The following is a 21846-nucleotide window of genomic DNA, read 5'->3' as shown; positions in this document are numbered from 1 at the left end:
CTTTCAAAAAATCTAAAAAAGTCCATCCGCGTATGTTACGGACGTCGAGTTGGTGATGCCCTCACGTTAACAGGTGGCCAAGTGGGGCCGGTACTTCCTGGCAGTACTAACCTGACTGCTAGGTCCTGCCAGGAAGTGCCAGTAAAACGCGCTATTTGCTGTAAGGCTTAATTAACGCGTTTTTGGGCCCCTTGCAAGGGGTTGAAAAACGGGGTTTTTCGACCCCTTCTGCCAGCCCTTGAAAAACGGCGCTTTTTCGACGTCACCACTGCCCTCGTTGACGACGCCGTCAATCCCTCGAAATCCTACCTATACGCCATCGTCAACGCCTTCTTCAACCCCTCAAGCCTTGCCCTGATGCCTCTGCCGGCCCGCAATCCATGTATTGATCACTTCGTCGGCCGCGAGGCCTCGACTCGCGGGATCGCCGCTCAGATTCGCGTGTAATCTACTGCTGCCAGCAACGCGTCGATAGCCGACCTAGCCACGCGCAATACTCTCGACGCCTTACCTTACGCTATATGGAAGGGCCGGCGGTTCGTTAACGTTGACGCCATCTCGAGGAAGGGTAACCGAGGCCGTACCTCTTGGATCACAAACGAGGGCATCTTCGTCTACGAGATCCTTGCCAACGGCGTGAGGGGTAATGCCTACTGGGTTTGCCGACGCTGCGACGAGGCAGGGTTTCTAGACCAGCCCTTCAACGCTAACGCCACATCTGCTGCTGCCAGGCATCTCGAGAACGAGCACTCCATCTTCCGAGGTGGCAAGAAGGCTGGCTATACGTCTTCTGATGAGGCTGACGACCCTGGGCCTCCATCCAAGCGCCACCAATCTCTTCCTATCGCCATACCTAAGCGGACAACTACCCAGATCGAAGAGCTAGCTGTGGATTCCTCGTTGATACCAGCAACCCTCTCACAACGTTCAGCAACCAGTACTTGCAGCACACGCTCAGCCTATTTAATCACGACGTCAACGCCCAGATCCGGTGGTCGAGATCTAGCCAGAGGGAACAACTTCGACGACTCTACATATCCAAGAAGGAACAGATCGAGACCGAGATACAGAGGGCAATCTCGAAGATCAATATATCGTTTGACTTGTGGACCTCACCCAATCGATACGCTATCGTCGCCATCTACAGCCACTTCATCAACCAGTCGGGTAAACAGACGCAGTACCTCTTAGGTCTCCGCTGCCAACCTGGTGCTCACTCTAGTGAGAATGTTGCTACCACGATACACACTATTATGAAGGACTGGGACCTACTCAACAGGATTAGTATGACAGTCTCTAACAACGCCAGTACTAACAACACTTGTATCAAGGCTCTCTACCCATCTCTATCACATTTATATACAGAAACTGACGCTGAACAACGTCGAGTTCGATGCTATGGCCACATCCTCAACCTCGTTGGCCGTGCCATCATTCATGGCGTTGATGAGGAGGCATTTGAGGAAGAGTCTGACCGTCTTATTAACGCTGGAAGAGTGAAAGAGGACCTAGCCTACTGGAGGACTAGGGGTCCAGTCGGCAAGCTCCGGAACATCGTCAAGTATATCAGATCATCGCCACAACGTTCTGAGAGCTTCTTAGCTATTAGTAACGAGGCTGCTGATGATGATAATGCCTTTACTCTGTGGGAGGAATCGTCACAGGAGCTGAATCTGATGTTGAGTAACACTACTCGATAGAACTCGACATACAACATAATCAACCGGGCCCTACTCAAACGCACCCAGATCAACGGTTACGTACGCCACACTCTGGGCCTCGAAAATGACGAAGATCATGTCCTAAGTGAGGATATCCTCACTAACGAGGATTAGCAAGTCCTCGTCGAGTTGAATAAGGTTCTCGAGCCCCTCTATAAGCAGACCAAGAGATGTGAGGGCTGGGGCAAGGGTGACGGGCATGGTCGACTCTGGGAGGTTCTGGCAGGCATCGAGTATCTCTTGGATCGACTCGAGGACTGGCGCAAGCTCTACGATACCCCTACTACCGAAGAGATTAACCTCACGGCTACCCAAGTATCCCAAAGTCTTTCATCACAGCTATCTCGACCAGCAAGGGCATCGCATCGATCTGCCAGAACGCCAGTCTCGCAGACCCCATCAATCAACAGTATCCCAACTCATACCCAGTCTGACTATATCGCTACTTCGCAGCAGAGTCAACCGCGCCGCCCCCAGGGTATTAACTTCGACTCTCACGGATACTTACGCCTATCGATTATTAATGGTTGGCAAGTACTTAACAAATATTACCTCAAGCTTGGAGAGTCTCCTCTCTACGCCGCAGCAGTGATCTTACACCCTGGCCGGGGCCTACGATAGCTCAAGAAGCGTTAGAACACCCCAGAGACGCGAGGATGGCTTCATGACGCCCAGGAAGGACTTCGAGACTATTAGGAGCAATAGTATGCCGAGATAACTACCCGTCCTAAAGAATCAACCTATCCAGAGCCTCCTCCAGAGCCTCCGCGAGGCTCTTTTATATCGATCGCAGTTCCTCCGAGGGTTGAAGACTCTGACTATCGTCAATGGTTAAACAGCAGCCTCCATGACGCTACTATCGACGAGGTTGACGAGCTGGATAGATACTTCACCCTCTCAGTTGCCCAGCCCGTCGACGATCCTATTCAGTGGTGGATTTCACATCAACAGACCTTCCCAACGCTCAGTAAACTTACCCTCGACGTCTTTACTATCCCAGCGATAGCGACCGACTGCGAGAGGGCATTCAGCCTTGCCAAACTTACGCTAACGTCACAGAGGCTATCCATGAAACCATCACTACTTAAGGAGACACAATGCCTCCAGAACTGGGTTCGAGGGGGCAGCGTTGCTGTTAGTGGGCATTACTTCAAGCGGAAGGGTTGACGGAGGGCAGGATGACATCAGAACATCAGATAATGTAAGTTTCTGACGCATAGAGATATCGTGAGAGCTTCACTGACTTCCTAAATAGGTAATATTAATCAATTCAATCCAAGCCAGTCAAATCAAGCAAGCTTCTTGTGAAAAATCAGTCAATCAGACAAGCCCGTCACCCAAGCTTGGCTTGATTGATTGGTATGCAGCGCTGAAATTTGTACGCCGGAGCGGTGCGATAACAGCACAGTCCGGCCCCACGAACCCCCGGCCGTTGAACGCGGGCGGCCGGGCACCTTCAGACCCTTTGACGTACCCGCCCGGGGCCGAGGGATACGGGACCTACCGGCAGCCCCGCTTGACCTATTTCTCCAGTATGTCCCCCGGGACCTTGTTGAGCAGTAGGCGTAATAGACGAATACGGCGCCGTTATCTAAGGAAAGGCCCCCGGGCTAAACGGTCAAGAGTGTATGAGTAGAGAAAGACCTCTGTAGAAGAGATTTACCTCTTCTTAGGAATCCTACTTTATATAGGGATTTATAATGAATCTCAAATATCAAGATACTAGTCAACTTAATAGCAAAAGGAGGATCCTATCCATTTATTCACCCGGTTTATCTCCCGGGACCGCTTCTAAAGTCTACTCCGGCAGCTACGTATCTTTAACACCTCTGATTTCCAGCCTAGCCAGTCAGGTCAACACCAAGCCCAAGCCGGGATGCCGGATATATACCGGAAGGTCAACGATTGGTCAGCCCATATTCAAGAGACTGGAGATTCCTTCTACATAGCCGGCTCTGACCTTACTGTTGATGAGGCTATGGTCCGGTTTACAGGCCGGTCCCTAGAGACGACAACAATACCAACAAAGCCGACCCCAACTGGCTTCAAGGTCTGGATTCTTGCCCAATCAGGCTACTGTCTACGATGGCTACTGTCTACGATGGCTCTGGCATGTACACGGCAAGGGCCCGTACGGACTAGTCCCTCAAGCCCGGCCAGCAGATAGTCAGGCTGCCGGCGTGGTGTAGTGGCATACACCTGGCAAGGCCTCTGGAGCCCAGAGGTCGCTGGTTCGATTCCAGCCGCCGGCAACTGCTTTAACTACCTGTGGGAAGGGTAGGGCAGCGCCCAATGCGGGGCCTAGGACCCTTCCCGGGCCCTCGCCAGGGTTTTCTCATATCCACACCCTCCGACCAAGAAAAAGTGGATATGCGGCGAGTACACGTCGTCAACCAAGTACTGGGGCAGGAATGGTCTTGTACAAATCAGAACATGTACGAGGGGCCTGTTTCGGCAGGCCGCCCTCTCCAGACATATCCGGCCTTAAGCCGCAAAAATTCAAGAATGGAACTGGGGCACCAGCGGGAACCAGGGACAGATAGAACGCATAGTAGCCATAAGGCACGATTTGGAGGACGATTTGAACTGTATCTAGCAATAGTTATAGGGCGACGGCTCTCCACGCCATATACCCTTCGGGAGGTCGGCCGCAAGGGCGGCTGCGCCCTTGCCGCCACGGCGTTAAATATAACACACAAACACACACACACACACAGATAGTCAGGCTGGAGTAGCTATCACAGTCCCATTGACACCAACGCAGCGTGTTGTAACAACACTTATTACCTTACTTCCAGCTGCAGTCTACCATGTGTTTCTGGATAATCTCTTCGCGTCTGTACGGCTTCTTCGGGCCCTCCCTAAGCAGCAAGTCGGAGCTTCTGGAACCTGCCGGAAAGACAGTGGGATAGATAAGATCCTTGTCACCGAGAAGGAAGCAGAAGGTCAAGATATCTTTTGGGGGCAGACCCATTGTATCCCCACCTTAGATGGGGAGGTATGATATTATAAATTACTTTCTATAGAAATCTCTATACTGACTAGTATATCTATTTTTAGGTTAACCAATTCACCTGGAAGGATAATGCTCTTGTCCTCTTTATGACAACTGTCTTCCGAGACGGCCAGGAGGTTACCCGTCTCCGGCGCCGGCCGGCTGGAAACTCTGCAAGCAAGCGGGCTGCCCGGCAAGTCTTTGGCCCAGACGTCCGCAAGAACCTCCCAGTACCTAAGGCAATTGATGAGTATAATCATAAGATGAATGGGGTTGATATTAGTGACCAGATGAGGTCCTATTATCAATACAGTCACCCTATTCGTCGAGGAGGCTGGCAGGCACTTGTTTGGAACTTCCTGCTAGAAGTAATTATTGTGAATAGCTTCTTTCTACAGTTCTGGGGAAAGCCTGAGTGGCAAAAGGTTAAGACCCAGTACCAATGGCGGCAACTACTTGCATCCCAGCTTATTCAGCAGTTTGGACCATTAGCAGGAGGTCGAAAATATTCACGGTCTCAGCGGGCTTCAGATAAGAAGAATAATTCTATTCCCTGGCAGCAGCATCGTCAGGGGTCTAGGAAGGCGTGTTCGCCATGTTCCTATTGTAGTAATACGGCAGCACTAAGATCTCGCCAGGCTCTTAGTAATACAACTGGGAATAGCCTCAAGCGGCAACGTAGGTTCACTCGGAAAGGCTGCTTAGATTGCGACGTAGCTTTATGTACCAGGGGGGATTGCTGGTACCTCTGGCATACCCAAAATCAATAGGGAATAGAGGTACTGGAAATCCTAGTTATTCATTGGTTGACTCCAGTGGCCTCGCAAGCCCCTATTGGCTCTACCCCGCCCTTGGCGTTTTTGACGTTAATCCGCACTCGATGGGATAGGCTAATCGAGGACACCTTAAACCTATCAAGTAGAGTTTGAAGATCTGAATAGAGTTTCGAGTGGCTCCGCTGATTATCATGGTAGTGGGATCCTTTCACCTCCACCTCTGAGAATACCCCAGTTGTTCGAGTACCTGTACTTCTCTGCCCAGGCAACGATCGCATCCCAGTCCTTGCACTGGTGTTGATAACCCCACCCCGTCCCGACCTGTTCGTTGTACTTGCGCCACTCGAGCGTCACATCCGCATTACACATGATAGTCTGTCGTAGGTAATCCCAGCAATGATTGAGATGCTCAGAATTCCAACCAGGATCTGTGGGCAACTCTCTTTTTCCCGCCTCGTTCTTGTTCAGGCGGTCGATAAGCTCATAGTACGCGTCCATGGTGCTGTACTGTTGCGGGGATAACGTCAACCAAGGGTCAGCAGCGATTCAGTCATCTCGAGTGGCGGGGCTGTGTACGGAAGAGGGAATGAGGCTATTCGGTGTGACGTACAAGACAATGCAGTTGATGAAAGACGGATGGATACGCCCGGTGTTCCGGAAGTGATTGATTCAGCCCCGGCAAGTCAGGCAGAGCAGTTTCGTTTTTGACCGTGACCCAGCCACGCCCAACTGTTGTCAGATATCAGCATTCTGACCATTTTCAAACGTTTAGACTACTACGGATAGATGATCTCCTGAGTTCTTGCGTGTTCAATCCGGTGAAAATTACTTACTAGGCAGCAAATTATTCCACGCCTCAACACTTTCAGGGTTCGGAGGCTGACCGTATAGTTTGTTCCCATGCAAGACCTTTTTCACAGGGACTATGACACGAAATTCAGTGTCATATCAGTTATCAATGCAACACGCTGTCCACTTTGCTTGGACATCCACGCTTCTTCCTGGTCATATTTATGACTGCCCAGACAGAGGAGATTGGGTCAACGTACTCTGGGGTGGGAACCACTTCGGTTGCGGCGGGTAAACAACCGTTGCAGGAGTCTCGGGGAGATTAGAGGCCGGGCCGTTGAATATGACGAGAATTAATACAGCTGCGATGGATATGACATTCGAAAGTGATAGGGTAAGGATGATCAACTGAGAGCGCGGGAAACGACCAGTGGCTTCAGTGGGCCGTTCGTCGTCACAAGGTTCACGAGAATGGAGTAGGCCGGCGTTCTCGTCCTCCGTATTCGAAAGTCTCGGTGTATCAACCATGTTCGTGCCGTTCTCTTCGTTTGAGAAGTCCTTGGCGGATTTCGCCATTATGCTTCCCTGTCGTCGGAAGTGGGTAGCGCGAATGGGGGATATGTTAGGTAGCAGCCTTGATGTGATGCAGTAGGGGGTTTTTATAACCGTCTCAGTGTAAAAAGCTGTTGGGATTAGGTCAAATCAGGCAAATTCGCCGTAGGGGAATATTCCTTGCACGCAGGCCATGCCCACCGCAGGGTCCCCTATCATCACATTTGACTGAGCCACATTCATGTACAGTGTTTGAGTACACTGTGACACTTCCATCTTGATAGAGATGTCCAGGGCGAAGACGAGATGCTCCGTCAGTTTCACCAGTCGACGAAGTCAAATGTCATCTCGAGTCGCGGGGCTTGAATACTCGTGGCAGAAGTCTTTTGCTATATGAATCGAGGAATGTTTTCTACTTAACTCGTGTTCTTCCCACTCGCTGACTCATTGTTTCCGAAATATTCATCCAAGTCACTCACTCCGGCTTCTTCCCTACCATCATCAGCGTCATGTCGCCGAACGAGCCTATTGTTGTCGTTGGAAGTGCATGCCGGTTTCCGGGCGGTGTTGATAGCCCAGCAAAGCTATGGGAACTCCTGGAAGAACCCAAGGATTTGCAATCTGAGGTTCCAAAGGAGAGATTCAACATCGACGCATTCTATCATCCCAATGGCTCTCACCATGGGAGGACCAACGCCCGCCACGGATACTTTCTCGATGAGACACCTCGGGCCTTTGATGCGTCATTCTTCAACATTCAAGCCGGCGAGGCAGAGAGTATAGATCCGCAGCAGCGGTTGCTCCTGGAAACCACCTATGATGCTGTAGCCGCTGCTGGATACGGACTGCACGATCTTCGCGGGTCTGATACCGCAGTTTACGTCGGCTTGATGACCCACGACTTTGAGCTCGTCAAATTAAACGACATAAGCTACAGCCCAACATATTTCGCAACGGGTGCCGCCACAAGTATCGCGTCGAACCGTTTGTCATACTTCTTCGACTGGCATGGTCCAAGTGTAAGCCAGACTACTCAGTGAAATTCACAGCTGCTATGTCGGTGTCTTCAAGCTGATCATAATCATAGATGACCATTGATACTGCATGCAGTTCCTCTTTAGTTGCTGTGCACCTTGCGGTGCAACAGCTGAGGAACGGATCGAGCAAGACAGCTATCGCAGCTGGCTCTAACTTGATCTTATCTCCAAGTATGTGCACTCCCTTTCCTGAAAGTGAAATGATTCGGCAAGACTAATACTACATCTTTCATAGTGAATTACATCACGGAGAGCAAGTTGAACATGCTTTCACCCACGGGTAGATCCCGAATGTGGGATGCTGCAGCCGATGGGTACGCTAGAGGTGTAAGTCTTGTCCCCAATTGGCAATTGCCTGTCGTATGGCATGGCCTATGAGACTATCATTCCCGACTATTAGATTGGCTCGATGATCGAACTTCCACTAACCAAATACGCGATGTCTGTCAACAGGAAGGTGTCGCCACTGTGGTTCTCAAGACGCTGAGCCAAGCACTTCTTGATGGCGACTCCATTGAGTGTGTCATCCGTGAAACAGGCATCAATCAAGACGGGCGCACAACGGGCATTACGATGCCGAGCCATGTTGCTCAGGAGACTCTCATTCGCGAGACTTATGCTCGGGCTGGTTTAGATGTTGCGCAAGCTGAAAATCGCTGCCAATTCTTCGAAGCTCATGGTAAGTTCTAAGCATGAGTGTGGAATCGGGACCTTTGCTTATCCTCGACTCACAGGAACTGGAACGCCAGCGGGTGATCCTCAGGAAGCTGAAGCAATCTCGAAAGCTTTCTTCGGCAACCAGGACAGTCCAGACAGCGAGCCCTTGCTTGTCGGAAGTCTCAAGACCGTCATTGGCCACACTGAGGGCACTGCTGGTATTGCCGGGTTGTTAAAGGCCTCACTTGCCGTACAGAACGGCGTTATTCCTCCCAACTTGCTGTTCGAAACCCTGAGTCCTAAGGTTGCACCCTTCTACAAGAATCTCGCTATTACGAGAGAGGCTCAATCGTGGCCAGAACTTAAGCCTGGCCAACCGCGGAGAGCAAGTGTTAACTCGTTCGGTAAGTTCTTCAGTGACGCCAGTTCTAAGCATTCCGAACAACGCTAACAAAGGAAAGGCTTCGGTGGCACCAACGCCCACGCCATTATTGAGGAGTACAAGCCCTCGGCTTCGAGCTCGGAAACGACGTCGAAGCCAGAGTCTCAGGATATTTCAGCAGCGTACGCACTGCCTCTCGTACTTTCTTCCAAGTCAGAGCGTTCGTTGAAGAGCCTGATGAAGCAGACTGTCCAGTTCATCAAGTCAAACCCGGATGCCGATATGCTCGATCTCTTCTGGACGCTCCTCCGCAAGCGATCCATTCTGCCTTACCGCCAAACTGTCGTCGGATCTTCCAGGGAAGCCATCATCCTGGCGTTGGAAAACGTCATCTCGGAGAACGCCAGCTTCGAGCCCAACTTGCGCTCCTTCACCACCAGCCAGGAGAAGTCTCGTCTCCTGGGTGTGTTCACTGGCCAGGGTGCTCAATGGCCTGGCATGTTGAGATCGCTCATCTCAGCAATTACTCATGTTCGCGACATCGTAGCTGAGCTTGACCACTCGCTTCAGACGTTGCCCGTCGAATATCGCCCTTCTTGGACCTTGTATGAGCAGTTCTTGCTCGAGGACGAGGCCTCCAATGTCAGTAAAGCCAGCTTTTCTCAACCACTCTGCTGTGCTGTACAGATTGTTCTAGTGCGGTTATTGGCAGCTGCTGGTGTTGAGTTCACCACGATAGTCGGTCACAGTTCAGGCGAAATAGCTTGTGCCTTTGCTGGAGGCTTCATCAGCGCCTCGCAGGCCATCCGAATCGCTTACCTCCGTGGGCTCACATCTAAGCACGCTGGCTCTCCTAACGGAGGTGAGGGAGGCATGCTTGCGGCCGGTACTTCACTAGAAGATGCGCAGGAGCTCTGCGAATTGGAGATGTTCCAAGGCCGTATCAGCGTTGCTGCCAGCAACTCGCCAGACAGTACTACCATTTCCGGTGATGCCGATGCTCTTGCCGAACTGCAGACTATCCTGGAGGATGAGTCCAAGTTTGTCCGCATGCTCAAGGTCGATAAGGCTTATCATTCACATCACATGATCCCTTGTTCGTCGCACTACATCAAGGCTTTGACCGACTGTGGCTGCGATGTCGCTGATGGGGCCGGTTCTTCGGTGGCATGGTACTCCTCTGTGCACCAAAACAGACGTATGAAGGCAAGCGACGTCACCGCCGAGTACTGGAATGACAACTTGGTCTCTCCTGTTCGGTTCATGCAGGCTGTTGAGGCCGCCGCCATCGAGCACAAATCACTCGATGCATCCATTGAGGTGGGCTGCCACCCAGCCCTAAAGGCACCCTGCCTGGCGACCCTCAAGACCGTTCTCTCGGAAGACATGCCTTACACTGGCTGCATGCAGCGTGGTTCCGATAATGTCCAGGCTTTTGCCAGTGCATTTGGGTATCTTTGGGAACGTCTGGATATTGGTGCCGTCAATCCTGACAGCTTCATCTCCAAAGTGCTCGCGCCAGGTAAGAGTCTTCGGAGCCTGTCCAAGGCCCTGCCACGGTACCCCTGGGACCACAGCCGAACTCACTGGAATGAGACACGTGCGATCAAGGCCCATCTACACGGATCAAGGCCTCACCTCTTGCTGGGCTCCTTGTCTCCCTCAAGCACCGGTTCTTCATCGCAGTGGCACAATACTGTGCGGCCTAGGGACCACGAGTGGCTGCAAGGTCATGCGCTCCAAGGCCAGGCCGTTTTCCCCGCTGCCGGATATATCGTTATGGCCATGGAAGCTGCTCTCCAGATGGCCGGTGGACGTTCAGTTCAGCTCCTCGAGGTGCTCGATATGAGCATCGACAAAGCTGTTACTTTTGAGGATGAGAACAGCCCGGCAGAACTCATCGTCGCGGTAGACACCCTTATCTCTCAGCCAGACCAGATCAAGCTCGGCTTCACGATTGGCTCGTGTCTTGCCAAAGAGTCCAAGCCGTCAACGTCTGCTACGGGTCAGCTCGTAGTCACATTCGGGGACTCTTCGTCAAACGTCCTACCACCCGCGAATGAGGACCCCCCACACCTTACCACTGTCAACATGAAGAACTTTTACCGTGAATTGGATGAGCTTGGTTTCTATTACAGCAAGGACTACCGCTGCATCTACAACCTTGGGCGCGCTGATGCGAAGGCCACTGGGGTCATGGCCTTCCCGCGTCTGGATGATGGCTCTCGTCCCATTGTTCTGCATCCAGCTTCTATGGACCTGGCATTCCAAACTATCATGGGTGCCTATTCTGCTCCTGGAGACAAGCGCCTGAGGTCCATCTATGTGCCTGTTCACATTGACCGGATCAGTCTCGTCCCCGCGCTCTGCGCTTCTGTTGCAGAATCTGATTCGGCTCCTGTCGTTCACTTCAACACGGCGAATACGTACGACAAGGGTGACGTTTTGGCCGGAGAGGCCACGGTCTTCTCCTCGGGCGACGACAAGCAGGTTCTCTACCGCATTGAGAACTTGCTTTTGCAGCCACTGTCCAAGCCGTCCGAGGCCGAAGACCACAAAGCCTTCACCAAGACGGTATGGGGTCCATTGAAGCCCCAGTCCCTCCTAGACAACCCGGATCTCTGGGCTACTGAGCAGGACAAGCAGGTGATTCCCATCATTGAGCGTATCTGCTACTTCTACATGAAGGACTTTGTCAGCCAGCTCACAGAAGAAGACCGCGCCAACGCTACGCTGCCTCACCAGAGATATATCTACTGGAATGAGCACGTTTCGGCCAAGGCGAAAGAGGGAACCTGGCACGAGTGGTACGATCCATCTTGGGAGTCAGACACGCGCGAACAGATCGAGCAGTTAGTCGTAGAGTAAGTTCCGAATAATCCTCTGATTTCGGCGCTGATTGTTGCTAACCACACATGCTGCAGGAACTCCTACCACCCTCACGTCAAAATGGCTAAGAGAGTGAGCGAGAACACTCTCTCAACGATTCGCGAGAAGAGCAATCCGTTCTTGTGGATGGACCACGACGGATTACTGACAGACTTTTACACGAGCTACTTGACCAGCGGTCCAGGTTGGCTGTATGGCCAGGAACTTGTCAGCCAGCTCTGCCATCGTTACCAGACGATGGACATCCTTGAAATTGGCAAGTTCAATTTTAACGACCTACTGTCATGACTTGGTCATTTACGTGCTAACAGTCCTTACCTACAGGTGGCGGTACCGCTTCGGCAACGAAGTACATCTTGGACATCCCGCAGCTGGGCTTCAACAGCTACACATTCACCGACATTTCTCCAGCGTTTTTCGAGAAGGCCCAAGAGCACTTCTCAGCACACGAGGACCGTATGATCTTCCAGAAGCTAGACATCACGAAGAAGCCTGAAGAGCAAGGTTTCAAGCTGCACTCGTACGACATGATCATCGCCTCCTCTGTCCTTCATGCCACCCCGAAGCTGGCAGAGACGATGACAAATGTGCGGTCTCTTCTGAAGCCCGGCGGTCATGTTGTTCTGCTAGAGGCTACTCACCGAGATCACACTCGTGTTGGCTACCTGTTCGGTCTATTCCCGGATTGGTGGGCCGGAATCGATGAGGGCCGTGACCTGGACCCCTTTGCGGACATCAACCAGTGGGATGCCATCTTCAAGCAAACCGGGTTCTCCGGTGTCGACACGCGCACGCTGGATCGACATGGCAATCTCTTCCCCAACACCCTTTTCTGCACACATGCGGTCAACACAAAGGTCGCGCGACTCGACGCGCCGCTTTCTGCCCCTCCCACCGACAAAGCACTCCCTCAGGTAGTTGTGATTGGCGGAGGCTCAGCGAAATCAGCTCGGATCCTGGAGGAGGTCCGGCAGACGTTGCCCGGTCGGGATATCGTTTCTCTCAAGCGGATTGAGGACGTTCTCAAGTCTGCCATCCCCCCCAAGTCGACGTTCCTTGTCCTTTCGGAGCTCGATCATGAGACCTTCTCTGGGATTGATGAGGTCAGATTTAGTGCCATCAAGTCCCTCCTGGAGCTCGCCGGCACGATTCTCTGGGTCACTGAGAATGCATGGATCGAGAATCCCTACCAGGCCATGACAGCTGGTATGCTTCGATCGGCTCGTCTCGAGTACCCCGCCACCCACAACCAATCGCTGGACGTGGACGATGCTGAGAAGCTGGATACCCAATTTGTAGTCGAGCAACTTCTTCGCCTCGAGGAGCCTTCCGGATCAAAGGAAGACATTCTGTGGACACTGGAGCCAGAGGTGTACATTTCCAAGTCTTGTGCCTACATTCCCCGCATCAAGCACGATATCGAGAGGAACAACCGTCTCAACTCGAAGCGTCGTGCCATCACAGCCACAGTTGACTCTCGTCAGACGCCCGTAAATCTACTGGCGTCCAGCGATACCCTGCATTTGGAATCATCAGAGACTTTTGGAGCAGACTCCTCCGCGGAGGCAGACCTGGAAGTCAAGGTAGACTTCTCGCTCGGAAACGCTGTTCGTGTAGGCGATCTCGGGTTCTGGCACCTCTTGCAGGGTACCATTGTTGGCACGGACAAGGCAGTCATTGCCCTTTCGACTACCAACGCGTCTATCGTTCATGTTCATTCCAGGCACACCTTTGTTCTCCCAACATCCGAGGGCGTCGCTGAGAGTGCGTCTACCCTGCTTTCGACTGCGGCGAGGCTCGTCGCTCAGAGAGTCTTCAATGGCATCGCTTCCGGCGCGTCGGTTCTCGTTATGGAGCCGCCAAGCTTCTGCGTCGAAGCCATCATCGAGGCAGGGAAGAGCAGAAAAGTGCAGGTTCACCTCGCGACAACGAGAGCCTCCTTATCGTCCTCGCTACCATGGATCAGGTTGCACTCCCTGGAGACCGATGCAGGAATCAGGAAGGCTCTGCCAGGGAGCCTCTCAGCCTATTATGATTTCTCGGACGAGAAGAGCGCCATCACCAGCCTGGGCTCTCGTGTGGCCAGCCTTCTGCCGTCCGTTTGTCTCAGGTTCAGCCGGGGTCACATTTTCCAGAGCTCTGCCGAATCCATCTCTTCTCTTGAGCAAGATGGACTCCAACGACCATTGGTTGAAGAGGCAGTTCTCGCGGCTGCAGCAGAGGTGCCACAAACCACTGCATCTTCTGAAGCCGATGATGAGTCTATCGTGAGATCAGCCCGCAGCATTACTAACCTAAAGGATGCGCTTGCTACCTCTACCATAGTCGATTGGAGAACCGAGACCCGTGTAGCAGCGCGAGTCCGTGCTGTTGACTCCGGCAAGCTATTCTCCCTCGACAAAACCTACCTCCTCGTGGGTCTTGCCGGATCTCTGGGTCGATCTTTGGCTCGCTGGCTCATCACGCACGGTGCCCGCCATGTCGTGATCTCCAGCCGTAATCCCGAGACCCCTGACCCGAAATGGCTGGCAGAGATCGAGAACTTGGGTGGCATCATCACCGTTCTGTCCATCGACGTCTCCAAGGAAGCCTCCATCGATGCTGGGCTCGCTCAGATTCGACAGACGCTGCCACCTATCGGCGGAATCGCCTATGGTCCGTTGGTACTCCACGATGCTCTGCTAGCGAGCATGGACCTTTCAATGATGAATGTGCCCGTCAACTCCAAGGTCGTCGGAGCGCAGATCTTGCATGAACGCTTCTCGAGCCAGGCCAAAAACCCCCTTGACTTCTTCGTCATGTTCTCGTCTGTTGCGACGGTGGGAGGCAACCCGGGCCAGGCCAACTACACAGCTGCGAACTCGTACCTCCAAGCCCTCGCCCAGAAGCGTCATGCTCAGGGGCTCCCCGCATCGACGATTGCAATTGGCGCCGTCATCGGTGTCGGATTCCTGTCGCGTACCGGCAGAGAGGAGGAGTTCAAGCTCGCGTCTGACACTGACACGATCTCTGAAGATGAGTTCCTTACCCTGTTTGCGGAGGCGGTTGTTTCTGGACGACGGACACCAGCCTCTCAGCCGGTGGCCATTACGGACATATCCGACCTTGAGGTGATCACCGGTATTCCCGAGTTCAGCGCGCGCCATAAGGATACCGTCAAGTTTTATGACGACCCCCGATTTGGAAACCTGAAGGTTCCCGAGAGCCGCGCCAACACGGATGGCGCTTCAGGGGCTAAGAGCCCTGTCAAGGAGCAGCTGCTGAAGGCAAGGACATTGGATGTGGTTCGCGAAATCATTATTGGTAAGATCCTTCCCGATAATGCGAGGCATTGGAGAACAAGCAGTTGCTAACTTGGACAACAGATGGCTTGTCGCAAAAGATGCGCGGCATCCTGCATATCCCCGCCGATGAGAAGGTCAATGCTACGACACCGTTGATTGATCAGGGCGTGGACTCGCTCGGTGCAATCACTGTCGGATCATGGTGAGTATCTTTTCGCTTCCATTAGACTGAGGATGTGATGGCTGACGTGAAATTTCCAGGTTTTCCAAGACACTCATGATTGACATCCCGCTGCTGAGAGTTGTCAGCGGTGCCTCAATCGCTGAACTTGCCGAGGAGGCCGCAGGTCGACTCTCAAGAGCCGCCATTCCCCTGATCGAATCCGCCGATGGCATCGTCAGCAGCGAAGATGATAACCGCAGCGGTAGCGACTCGCCCATGGACACGTCAAATGCCACATCGATCTCAGACTTGAGGGGTGACGAAGTCGTCTTGGATGATAAGGCCGCCACCTCGCGCCAGATCCCCTTGTCTCTCACCCAGGAACACTCGTGGAAGCTCCTTCAGCAACTGTCTAGCGAGCCAACCATATTCCACAACACTATTGGGGTGTTCATGAAGGGATCCGTAGACCTGGAGCGACTTGAGAAGGCGCTGAACAAGTCCCTCCGCCGGCATGAGATCTTCCGCACATCATTCTTACCTGAAGGAGAGCAGGTCATCCTGCCTAGCCCAGTCACCCGTGTGCGCTATGTCGAGGTCAGCGATAGGGCCGCAGCAGAGGAGGCATATAAGCAGTTGGAAAATGAAGAGTACGATCTTGCTGCAGGCGAAGGCATCAAGATCGTCGACTTCCACTGGGCACAGGACGAGCATCTGTTCGTCATCGGCTACCACCGCCTGGTAGGCGACGGCTCGACAACCCAGAACTTCCTCGATGAGGTTGGCCAGCTATACGACGGCGCGCAACTTTCGGCGCCGCCACAATACTCCAGCTTCGCCGCGCGGCAGCGATCCGACGTCCAAAGCGGCCAGATGGACGCCGATATCGCGTACTGGACCTCCATGTACAAAACCCTCCCCGAGGTCCTCCCAGTCCTGTCGCTCCCCAATGCCCAGAAGCAACGAGACGCAAGCAACCGCGTCGCCTGGAAGCAGCACGTCGGCACCCTACGCCTAAGCGCGATCCTGGCCTTCCGCATCCGCGAGCGCTGCAAGAAGCTCAATGGTGTGACGCCCATGCACTTTTATCTCGCGGCCTACCACCTGCTCCTCGCGCGCCTCTCGGCAGCAGAGGACGTGGCCATCGGCATCGCCGACACCAACCGCGCCAGCATCCAGGACGTCTCGACCATGGGCTTCTTCGCCAACCTGCTCCCCGTCCGTCTGGCGCCCTTCGAGCCTGCGCAGACTTTCGCCGACGAACTCGTAGCCGTCAAGGAACGCCTGCGGCAAGCGATGCAGCACGCCCGTGTCCCGTACGGCGTCACGCTCGATCGCCTCGGCCTCGCGTCCTCGTCCGCGGAGCTGCCACACGCGCCGCTGTTCCAGGCCGTCTTCGACTACAGGCAAGGTGCCGCGGAGACCGGACGGCTTGGTGGGGCTTCTTTTACCGAGATTTGGGCTTCGCGCGAGCGCACGCCGCACGATGTTGTCCTGGAAATGTCGGACGACCCGGCCAAGGAGCCGCTTGTCACAGTCAAGCTGCAGAGCTATCTGTACGGAGAAGAGGATCCGAAGGCGTTCTTGAGTGCTTATGAGGCGACTTTGACTAGCTTCTCTGAGAATACGAAGCTGGCGGTCGCCAAGGATTGAGGGGTATGCTGGTGTTCTATTAAATAAAGTTCTCGGCTTTGGAGGCCTGATAGAGATCAGTGCCATGTCTTCTTCTTCTTTTTTTTTTAACAATGCCGGCATTAATCGAGTCGTGAAAGTCTGTGAAGACCTTTGATCCAACTCTGATTTGAAGAAGCTGGGCCTTGTCCGATTCGCGTATTCAGCATGCGTCTGACAAGCTGTCTGGCTTGCTCGTTGAACTCATCGACATTGAGACTTCAGTCCATGTCGGGCTGTGCTGAGACCGCGTCGAAAGACACGACTCCTGCCATGGTGCGCCTTCAGTCAGTACACAACCTAAAGTGCAGCAATCGTTACTCTAGAAATAGCCAAAAATAGGCAACGGCAATTGCAATATTGCAAATGACTCTATTGTTGTCAACACTGAAGCCAACTTCCAAAAAACACTCAACCTCCTCATGTCTCCCCACACATAAACCCGCATATCCCACCCAACTCCACAAGTACAATCTCACCTTACCCGAAAGAGGGCTTCCGTCTCCGCAACTTTGCAGAATTGCGCACGAAAAAAAAACCATGTCTGCAAGACTTCATAATCAGGATCTCGACCTAAGCCATCAATCATCCCTGCATCCTAGGATACGGGTGATGCAGGGCTGCTGGCGCAACGGTAGCGCGTTCGACTCCAGATCGAAAGGTTATCCGTTCAAATCGGGTGTGGCTCATTCTCTTTTGTTCATTGTGAAGCTATTCACAGAGATTGTCTTTTTACTGTTGTTGATGAAGGTTTTGGCGATGGTGGTGTGAGTGAGAGAAAGGAGCCTTTTTTTTTTTTTTTGGACGTGGGAGACATGCGGGGAAAATTGGGCTTGCAAAGAGCTTGCCTTCCAGTTATATTTTTGTTCGGCTTGTCCAAGCGCCCAGAAAGGGAACCAATATGTGTCAGGTTCGCAGTAGGACGTATCAAGTAGACCTTCAGCTGAGGAGGTTTGCCTCCGAGTGTTTCTGACGAATCAAGATTTTTTCAGCTGTAGGCAAGTCCTTTTCATTTACCTGAATTCTTTCATTCTCAATTCAGGCTGGTTTCGGGGGAGACGGCCGTGTTCAGTGTGACATTCGACATACAGGAAGAAGAAATCGTGATGTGGGCTCTTCCTCTCCTTGCTCCCCTCATGAGTAGATGACTGATGTTCATCGTCTAGTCTAAGGTATGAAGAAGGCCACAATGGCAGTAGGCTACCTAGGAAGGGAACTGCCTAGACGGATGAATGATGGAAACAGCGCCTCGTGTACCATCTCTGTAAGAAAGATATCATAGAACAAGTTAGGATATATACTCGTAACACTTTATTATGCTCCCAAGACGCCGTTGCTATGTCTGCAAAGACCTTTAAACTCCAAGTATGACCGACAATGCCATCTCCCCTCGTGGCGACCATGGCATGATCTCGTGAGCGCCACCACCCGGGCTGACCGGGGTAGCTGAAATATAATAAACCATAACATGCGTAACAATGCAGAGTCCGCTCTCGCTCCTGAATTGCACAAAACTCCATCACCATCGGGAAATTCAGTCCTTCAGTGGCGTCGTCTCTTGGATTCGTCAATCTCCTCACCCATTTCCATAGGATTGGCAGGATCAATGTAGGCCGACAGTCTAGTATCACCCCACCGAGCGCCAACAGTTACCCAGACACCCTTGATAAAGCTGTTGCCCATGACGGTCTCGCGGTGGCCTCCCCAGCGCAGTCTGTGGTCACGGTCCATAGCACTGTTACCCAGACCACCATTTGTGACCCATTCCTTGATTGCGTTCTTGATGAATTCGATCTTGTGACGGAAGTCGTTAGCGACGGGTATTCCCTGCAATTCGGTTGGGATCTCCGGACGCCGTCGTGATGTCGTGGTCGTGCGAGTAGAACGGGCCGCCGAGGGCTTGGTCTGGAAGTTCAACAACGTCTGCAGGGGGTAGGACAGCATGGCCCTCTCGTCGAGAGCGGCAGCGCCCAGGCTGCCAGTAGTTGCAAGGTTCTGCGCCGCGTCCATGGGAAGGTGCCAGAAGTGACACCAGGTTCCTGCGGCGTTCAGAACGACCTTGGTGTGATCAGGGAAGTTGAACTGTTACTTTGTTAGCCACGTCACGTTATTGATGTGCGACCTAAGCTTACCTGAAGGTGGCCGTCGCCAAAGACCCAGCAGCCAACATCACCAAAGCGTTGGTAGAATGTGACCAGATCAGAAGGCTGAGAGTTGTTGACGGACAGTTCCATCGGCCGAATTACAGTCTCCTCAGCAGGGACCGGCTCATCTCTGCCATAGGCAATCATGTAGTTGGCGAACTTTTTCCAGAGAATGACGCGTTCTCGCTTTCTGTGTTCATAGACGTCCTTTCCAGGATTCAGCTTTCCGGGAGTTCCGTCTTCGTAGACCGGCACGCGGAACTGCTTCGAGGAGACAGAGACTCGAGTGAGACCTGTCTCGCCGTTGTTCTCGTAGAAATGGATGTCTTGCTTGGGCGGCAATGGTTGATGTCTCTCGGGGTACGAGTCGTCGTGACGTCGCTCAATGTGTCGCTCCGCATCACGCACAAGCATGCAAGCCGAAGGCAGTGTCAGAGTCTTGCTGGCCTCGGTCGTAGGAATATCCCTCAAAATGCATCCGACACCGCCATCATTCAAGATATAGCCAAGACCAAACTTGTTGGTGTAGTCGACCCACTTCACGACTACATTGGGATGAGGCGGGGTGGTGTCCTTGGAAGAGATGATAGCCATAGTTCGAGCGTTGAGAGCGCGCTCCAACTCTGTCTGCAGCCTGCGAAGTCTCTCAAGAATGACATCCGGCTTCGAGCCTGCTACCGGCTCCGCAGGTTCGGCTGGGCTAAAAAGCGATGCTCTCTCGTTTTGGTCGGAAGAGATCTTGAGGTTCTCCAACAGCCCCGTCATGGTGACTGTAGCTTGGCTTGAGGACTGGGACGACATGGCTTGGGTGGGCAGAGCGCCTACCGACTGTGATGTCGGAAGTGGTGTCCTTCGCGCACTAGACTTCCTCAATGGAGCTTCCGCAAGCTGGTTCGTCCGAGACTCGGGCGCACTATGCTGTCTAACAGATCTCGGGCGAGGTGCCTCTGCAGGTTGAAGAGGCTGGACGGGGACTTCCGGAGGTGGTCGGGGCCTAGAAGAAATGGTAGAGCTGGCCATCGGCGGCGGTCGGTTCTGTGCTCTTTGTTGGGCCGCAAAACTTTGAGGAGGTTGGCGCAACAGGCCTGTCGGCGCCGTTTGCGAAGTTGTCATTTGAGACTCTGAGGCCGCGTCAGGACGCGAAGACGTGGAGGCAGCAAGCGCGCGAGCGTGTCGCTTCTCGCGAAGCCAATCGTCAAATGGTCTGTAGACAACGTCCTCTCCCAGGGGGATCAGGGGAGTCAACCCAGACTTCTCCTCAGCGGCCATTTCCTTCCACGTTTGGGTGTGAACGACCTGCACTGGTGTCCAGGGACCAACACCGCAATCTCTGCACATGTCCTCCATGTTTCTCTTGGTGACTGCCTGCAACTGAGCACTCATGCGGTTGGTGTAGAATTCGGATCCGTCGGGAGGCAAAGTGAGTAGTCTGGTCGTAATATCGGTCTCGACGGGGAAGTAGCCGCAAGTGAAAAAGGGATGCTGAACAATGATGTCTGGATCGGGTCTCATATCCGCGTCCTCGAGCATAGTGGCTACACAATCCTTGGCCTCCTCGCTGATGTACTTTTGCGACGTCTCCGGGTTCGGCCATTCGTAGTCTCGTTCTCTCGCTCGGCGATAGATTTCCTCGGTGCTGGTCGATTGGAAGGGCGGCTTGGATGTCAACATGGCAAACCTGTTTCAGTTAGTAACGATCGCGGAGACATGGTGAGGTTGAAGAATACTGACATGATGATGCCCAAACTCCAGATATCCACCTGGTGGTCATGGCCCTTCTTTCCCTTCTGGAGAATTTCGGGGGCGATGTAATTGGGCGTGCCGCATAGAGTTGTCCTTCTTATGGTCTGCATATCGCGGCCGGTAACAAGCAAGGCAGCCAGTCCAAAATCGCCAACCTTGGCGTTCATTCGGTGGTCGAGGAAGATGTTACCCATCTTCAGATCTCGGTGAATGATACCCTTTCCATGCATGTACTTGATGGCTCCGGCGACTTGCACTGAGTAGAATCGAACCTCAGGCTCCGTCAACCCCTTGCGCTTCTTGACCATGTCCATGAGAGAGCCGTTGGTGCAGAGCTCGAGAACAAGGTACATGCAGTCATGGAAAGAGAATGCCCTGAAGAACTGGACAATGTTCTTCTGGTTCATCTTCGAGTGGATCTGGAGTTCGGTTTGGAACTACATGGCGCGTTAGACTTGAGCCTGAAAATGAAAATAGAGCTGTAATGGGCTGACCTTTTGCATCATCTTGGACGGCATCTGACTCCGCACAATCTTCAGCGCGTACTTCTTGCGTTCCGGCAGAAGGTATCCCTGGTAACACACAGCGAAACCACCCTTGCCGAGCATTCTGCCGACCTGGTAGACGGCTCCATTGGGACGGTCGTTCGCCGGAGGCTCGTCAATACTCGCGGGTGGTACCGGTGGCGGCTCCTTGTCCTTTGCAGCCTTGAGCTGGGCGACAGGCTTCGACGTCTTCATTTCGATGGCCTTGGGCAGACGCTGAGCGTTGGCGTCCCTAGGCGACAATGCCTCCAAATCGAGGCCCCCTTTCGCCACTAGTCTATGGGCCATGACTGTGGCCTCGGGCTTTCTGGTAATCGATGCAGTTTTGAGAGGAGTGTGACTCTCAAAAGCGACGGGCGCTGAAATGCGAATTCAAGGTCGGCCCAGGGTGGTGTACAGGAAGGACCTGTTACGGACTTTTGTCAGCACACATGGGGGAATGCGAAAGATGGCAGGAGGTATAGTGAAGTTTGCACTGTCGAAGAGTTGGAAAGAGAG

General features: G+C 53.2%; 3 protein-coding genes and 2 non-coding genes across 5 annotated transcripts; 3 read left to right on the top strand and 2 right to left on the bottom strand.

Moving 5' to 3' along the window:
* The first annotated feature begins 3895 nt into the window (after positions 1–3895).
* BDP81DRAFT_t121 lies at positions 3896–3973 on the top strand. Its single transcript has one exon. It is a non-coding gene; the product is annotated as a tRNA-Gln (tRNA).
* Positions 3974–5587: 1614 nt separating this feature from the next.
* On the bottom strand, positions 5588–6844 carry BDP81DRAFT_480078 (uncharacterized protein). Its single transcript, XM_060594908.1, has 4 exons — positions 6542–6844; positions 6326–6415; positions 6103–6221; positions 5588–5999 (listed from the first exon to the last, which is right to left on the bottom strand). Exons 1-4 carry the CDS (start codon positions 6807–6809, stop codon positions 5682–5684), a joined length of 795 nt encoding a protein of 264 aa, XP_060447776.1. The 5' UTR covers positions 6810–6844; the 3' UTR covers positions 5588–5681.
* A 498-nt stretch (positions 6845–7342) lies between these two features.
* On the top strand, positions 7343–17065 carry BDP81DRAFT_515006 (uncharacterized protein; the record flags this gene model as incomplete). Its single annotated transcript, XM_060595848.1, has 11 exons — positions 7343–7852; positions 7921–8041; positions 8106–8197; positions 8324–8549; positions 8605–8931; positions 8989–11773; positions 11834–12054; positions 12123–14065; positions 14099–15101; positions 15164–15284; positions 15344–17065. 11 exons carry the CDS (start codon positions 7343–7345, stop codon positions 16896–16898), a joined length of 8904 nt encoding a protein of 2967 aa, XP_060447775.1. The 3' UTR covers positions 16899–17065.
* Positions 17066–17533: 468 nt separating this feature from the next.
* On the top strand, positions 17534–17605 carry BDP81DRAFT_t122. Its single transcript has one exon. It is a non-coding gene; the product is annotated as a tRNA-Trp (tRNA).
* An 853-nt stretch (positions 17606–18458) lies between these two features.
* Positions 18459–21636, bottom strand: BDP81DRAFT_448018 (kinase-like domain-containing protein; the record flags this gene model as incomplete). The annotated part of the gene is made up of 4 exons (XM_060592246.1): positions 18459–18998; positions 19049–20738; positions 20792–21240; positions 21298–21636. 4 exons carry the CDS (start codon positions 21634–21636, stop codon positions 18459–18461), a joined length of 3018 nt encoding a protein of 1005 aa, XP_060447774.1.
* Positions 21637–21846: the final 210 nt, after the last annotated feature.

The sequence above is a fragment of the Colletotrichum phormii genome (genome assembly GCF_030913505.1).
Source record: "Colletotrichum phormii strain CBS 102054 chromosome Unknown BDP81scaffold_6, whole genome shotgun sequence".
In the NCBI taxonomy this organism is placed as follows: Eukaryota; Fungi; Ascomycota; class Sordariomycetes; order Glomerellales; family Glomerellaceae; genus Colletotrichum; species Colletotrichum phormii.
This window is presented reverse-complemented; position numbering and strand designations above follow the sequence as displayed.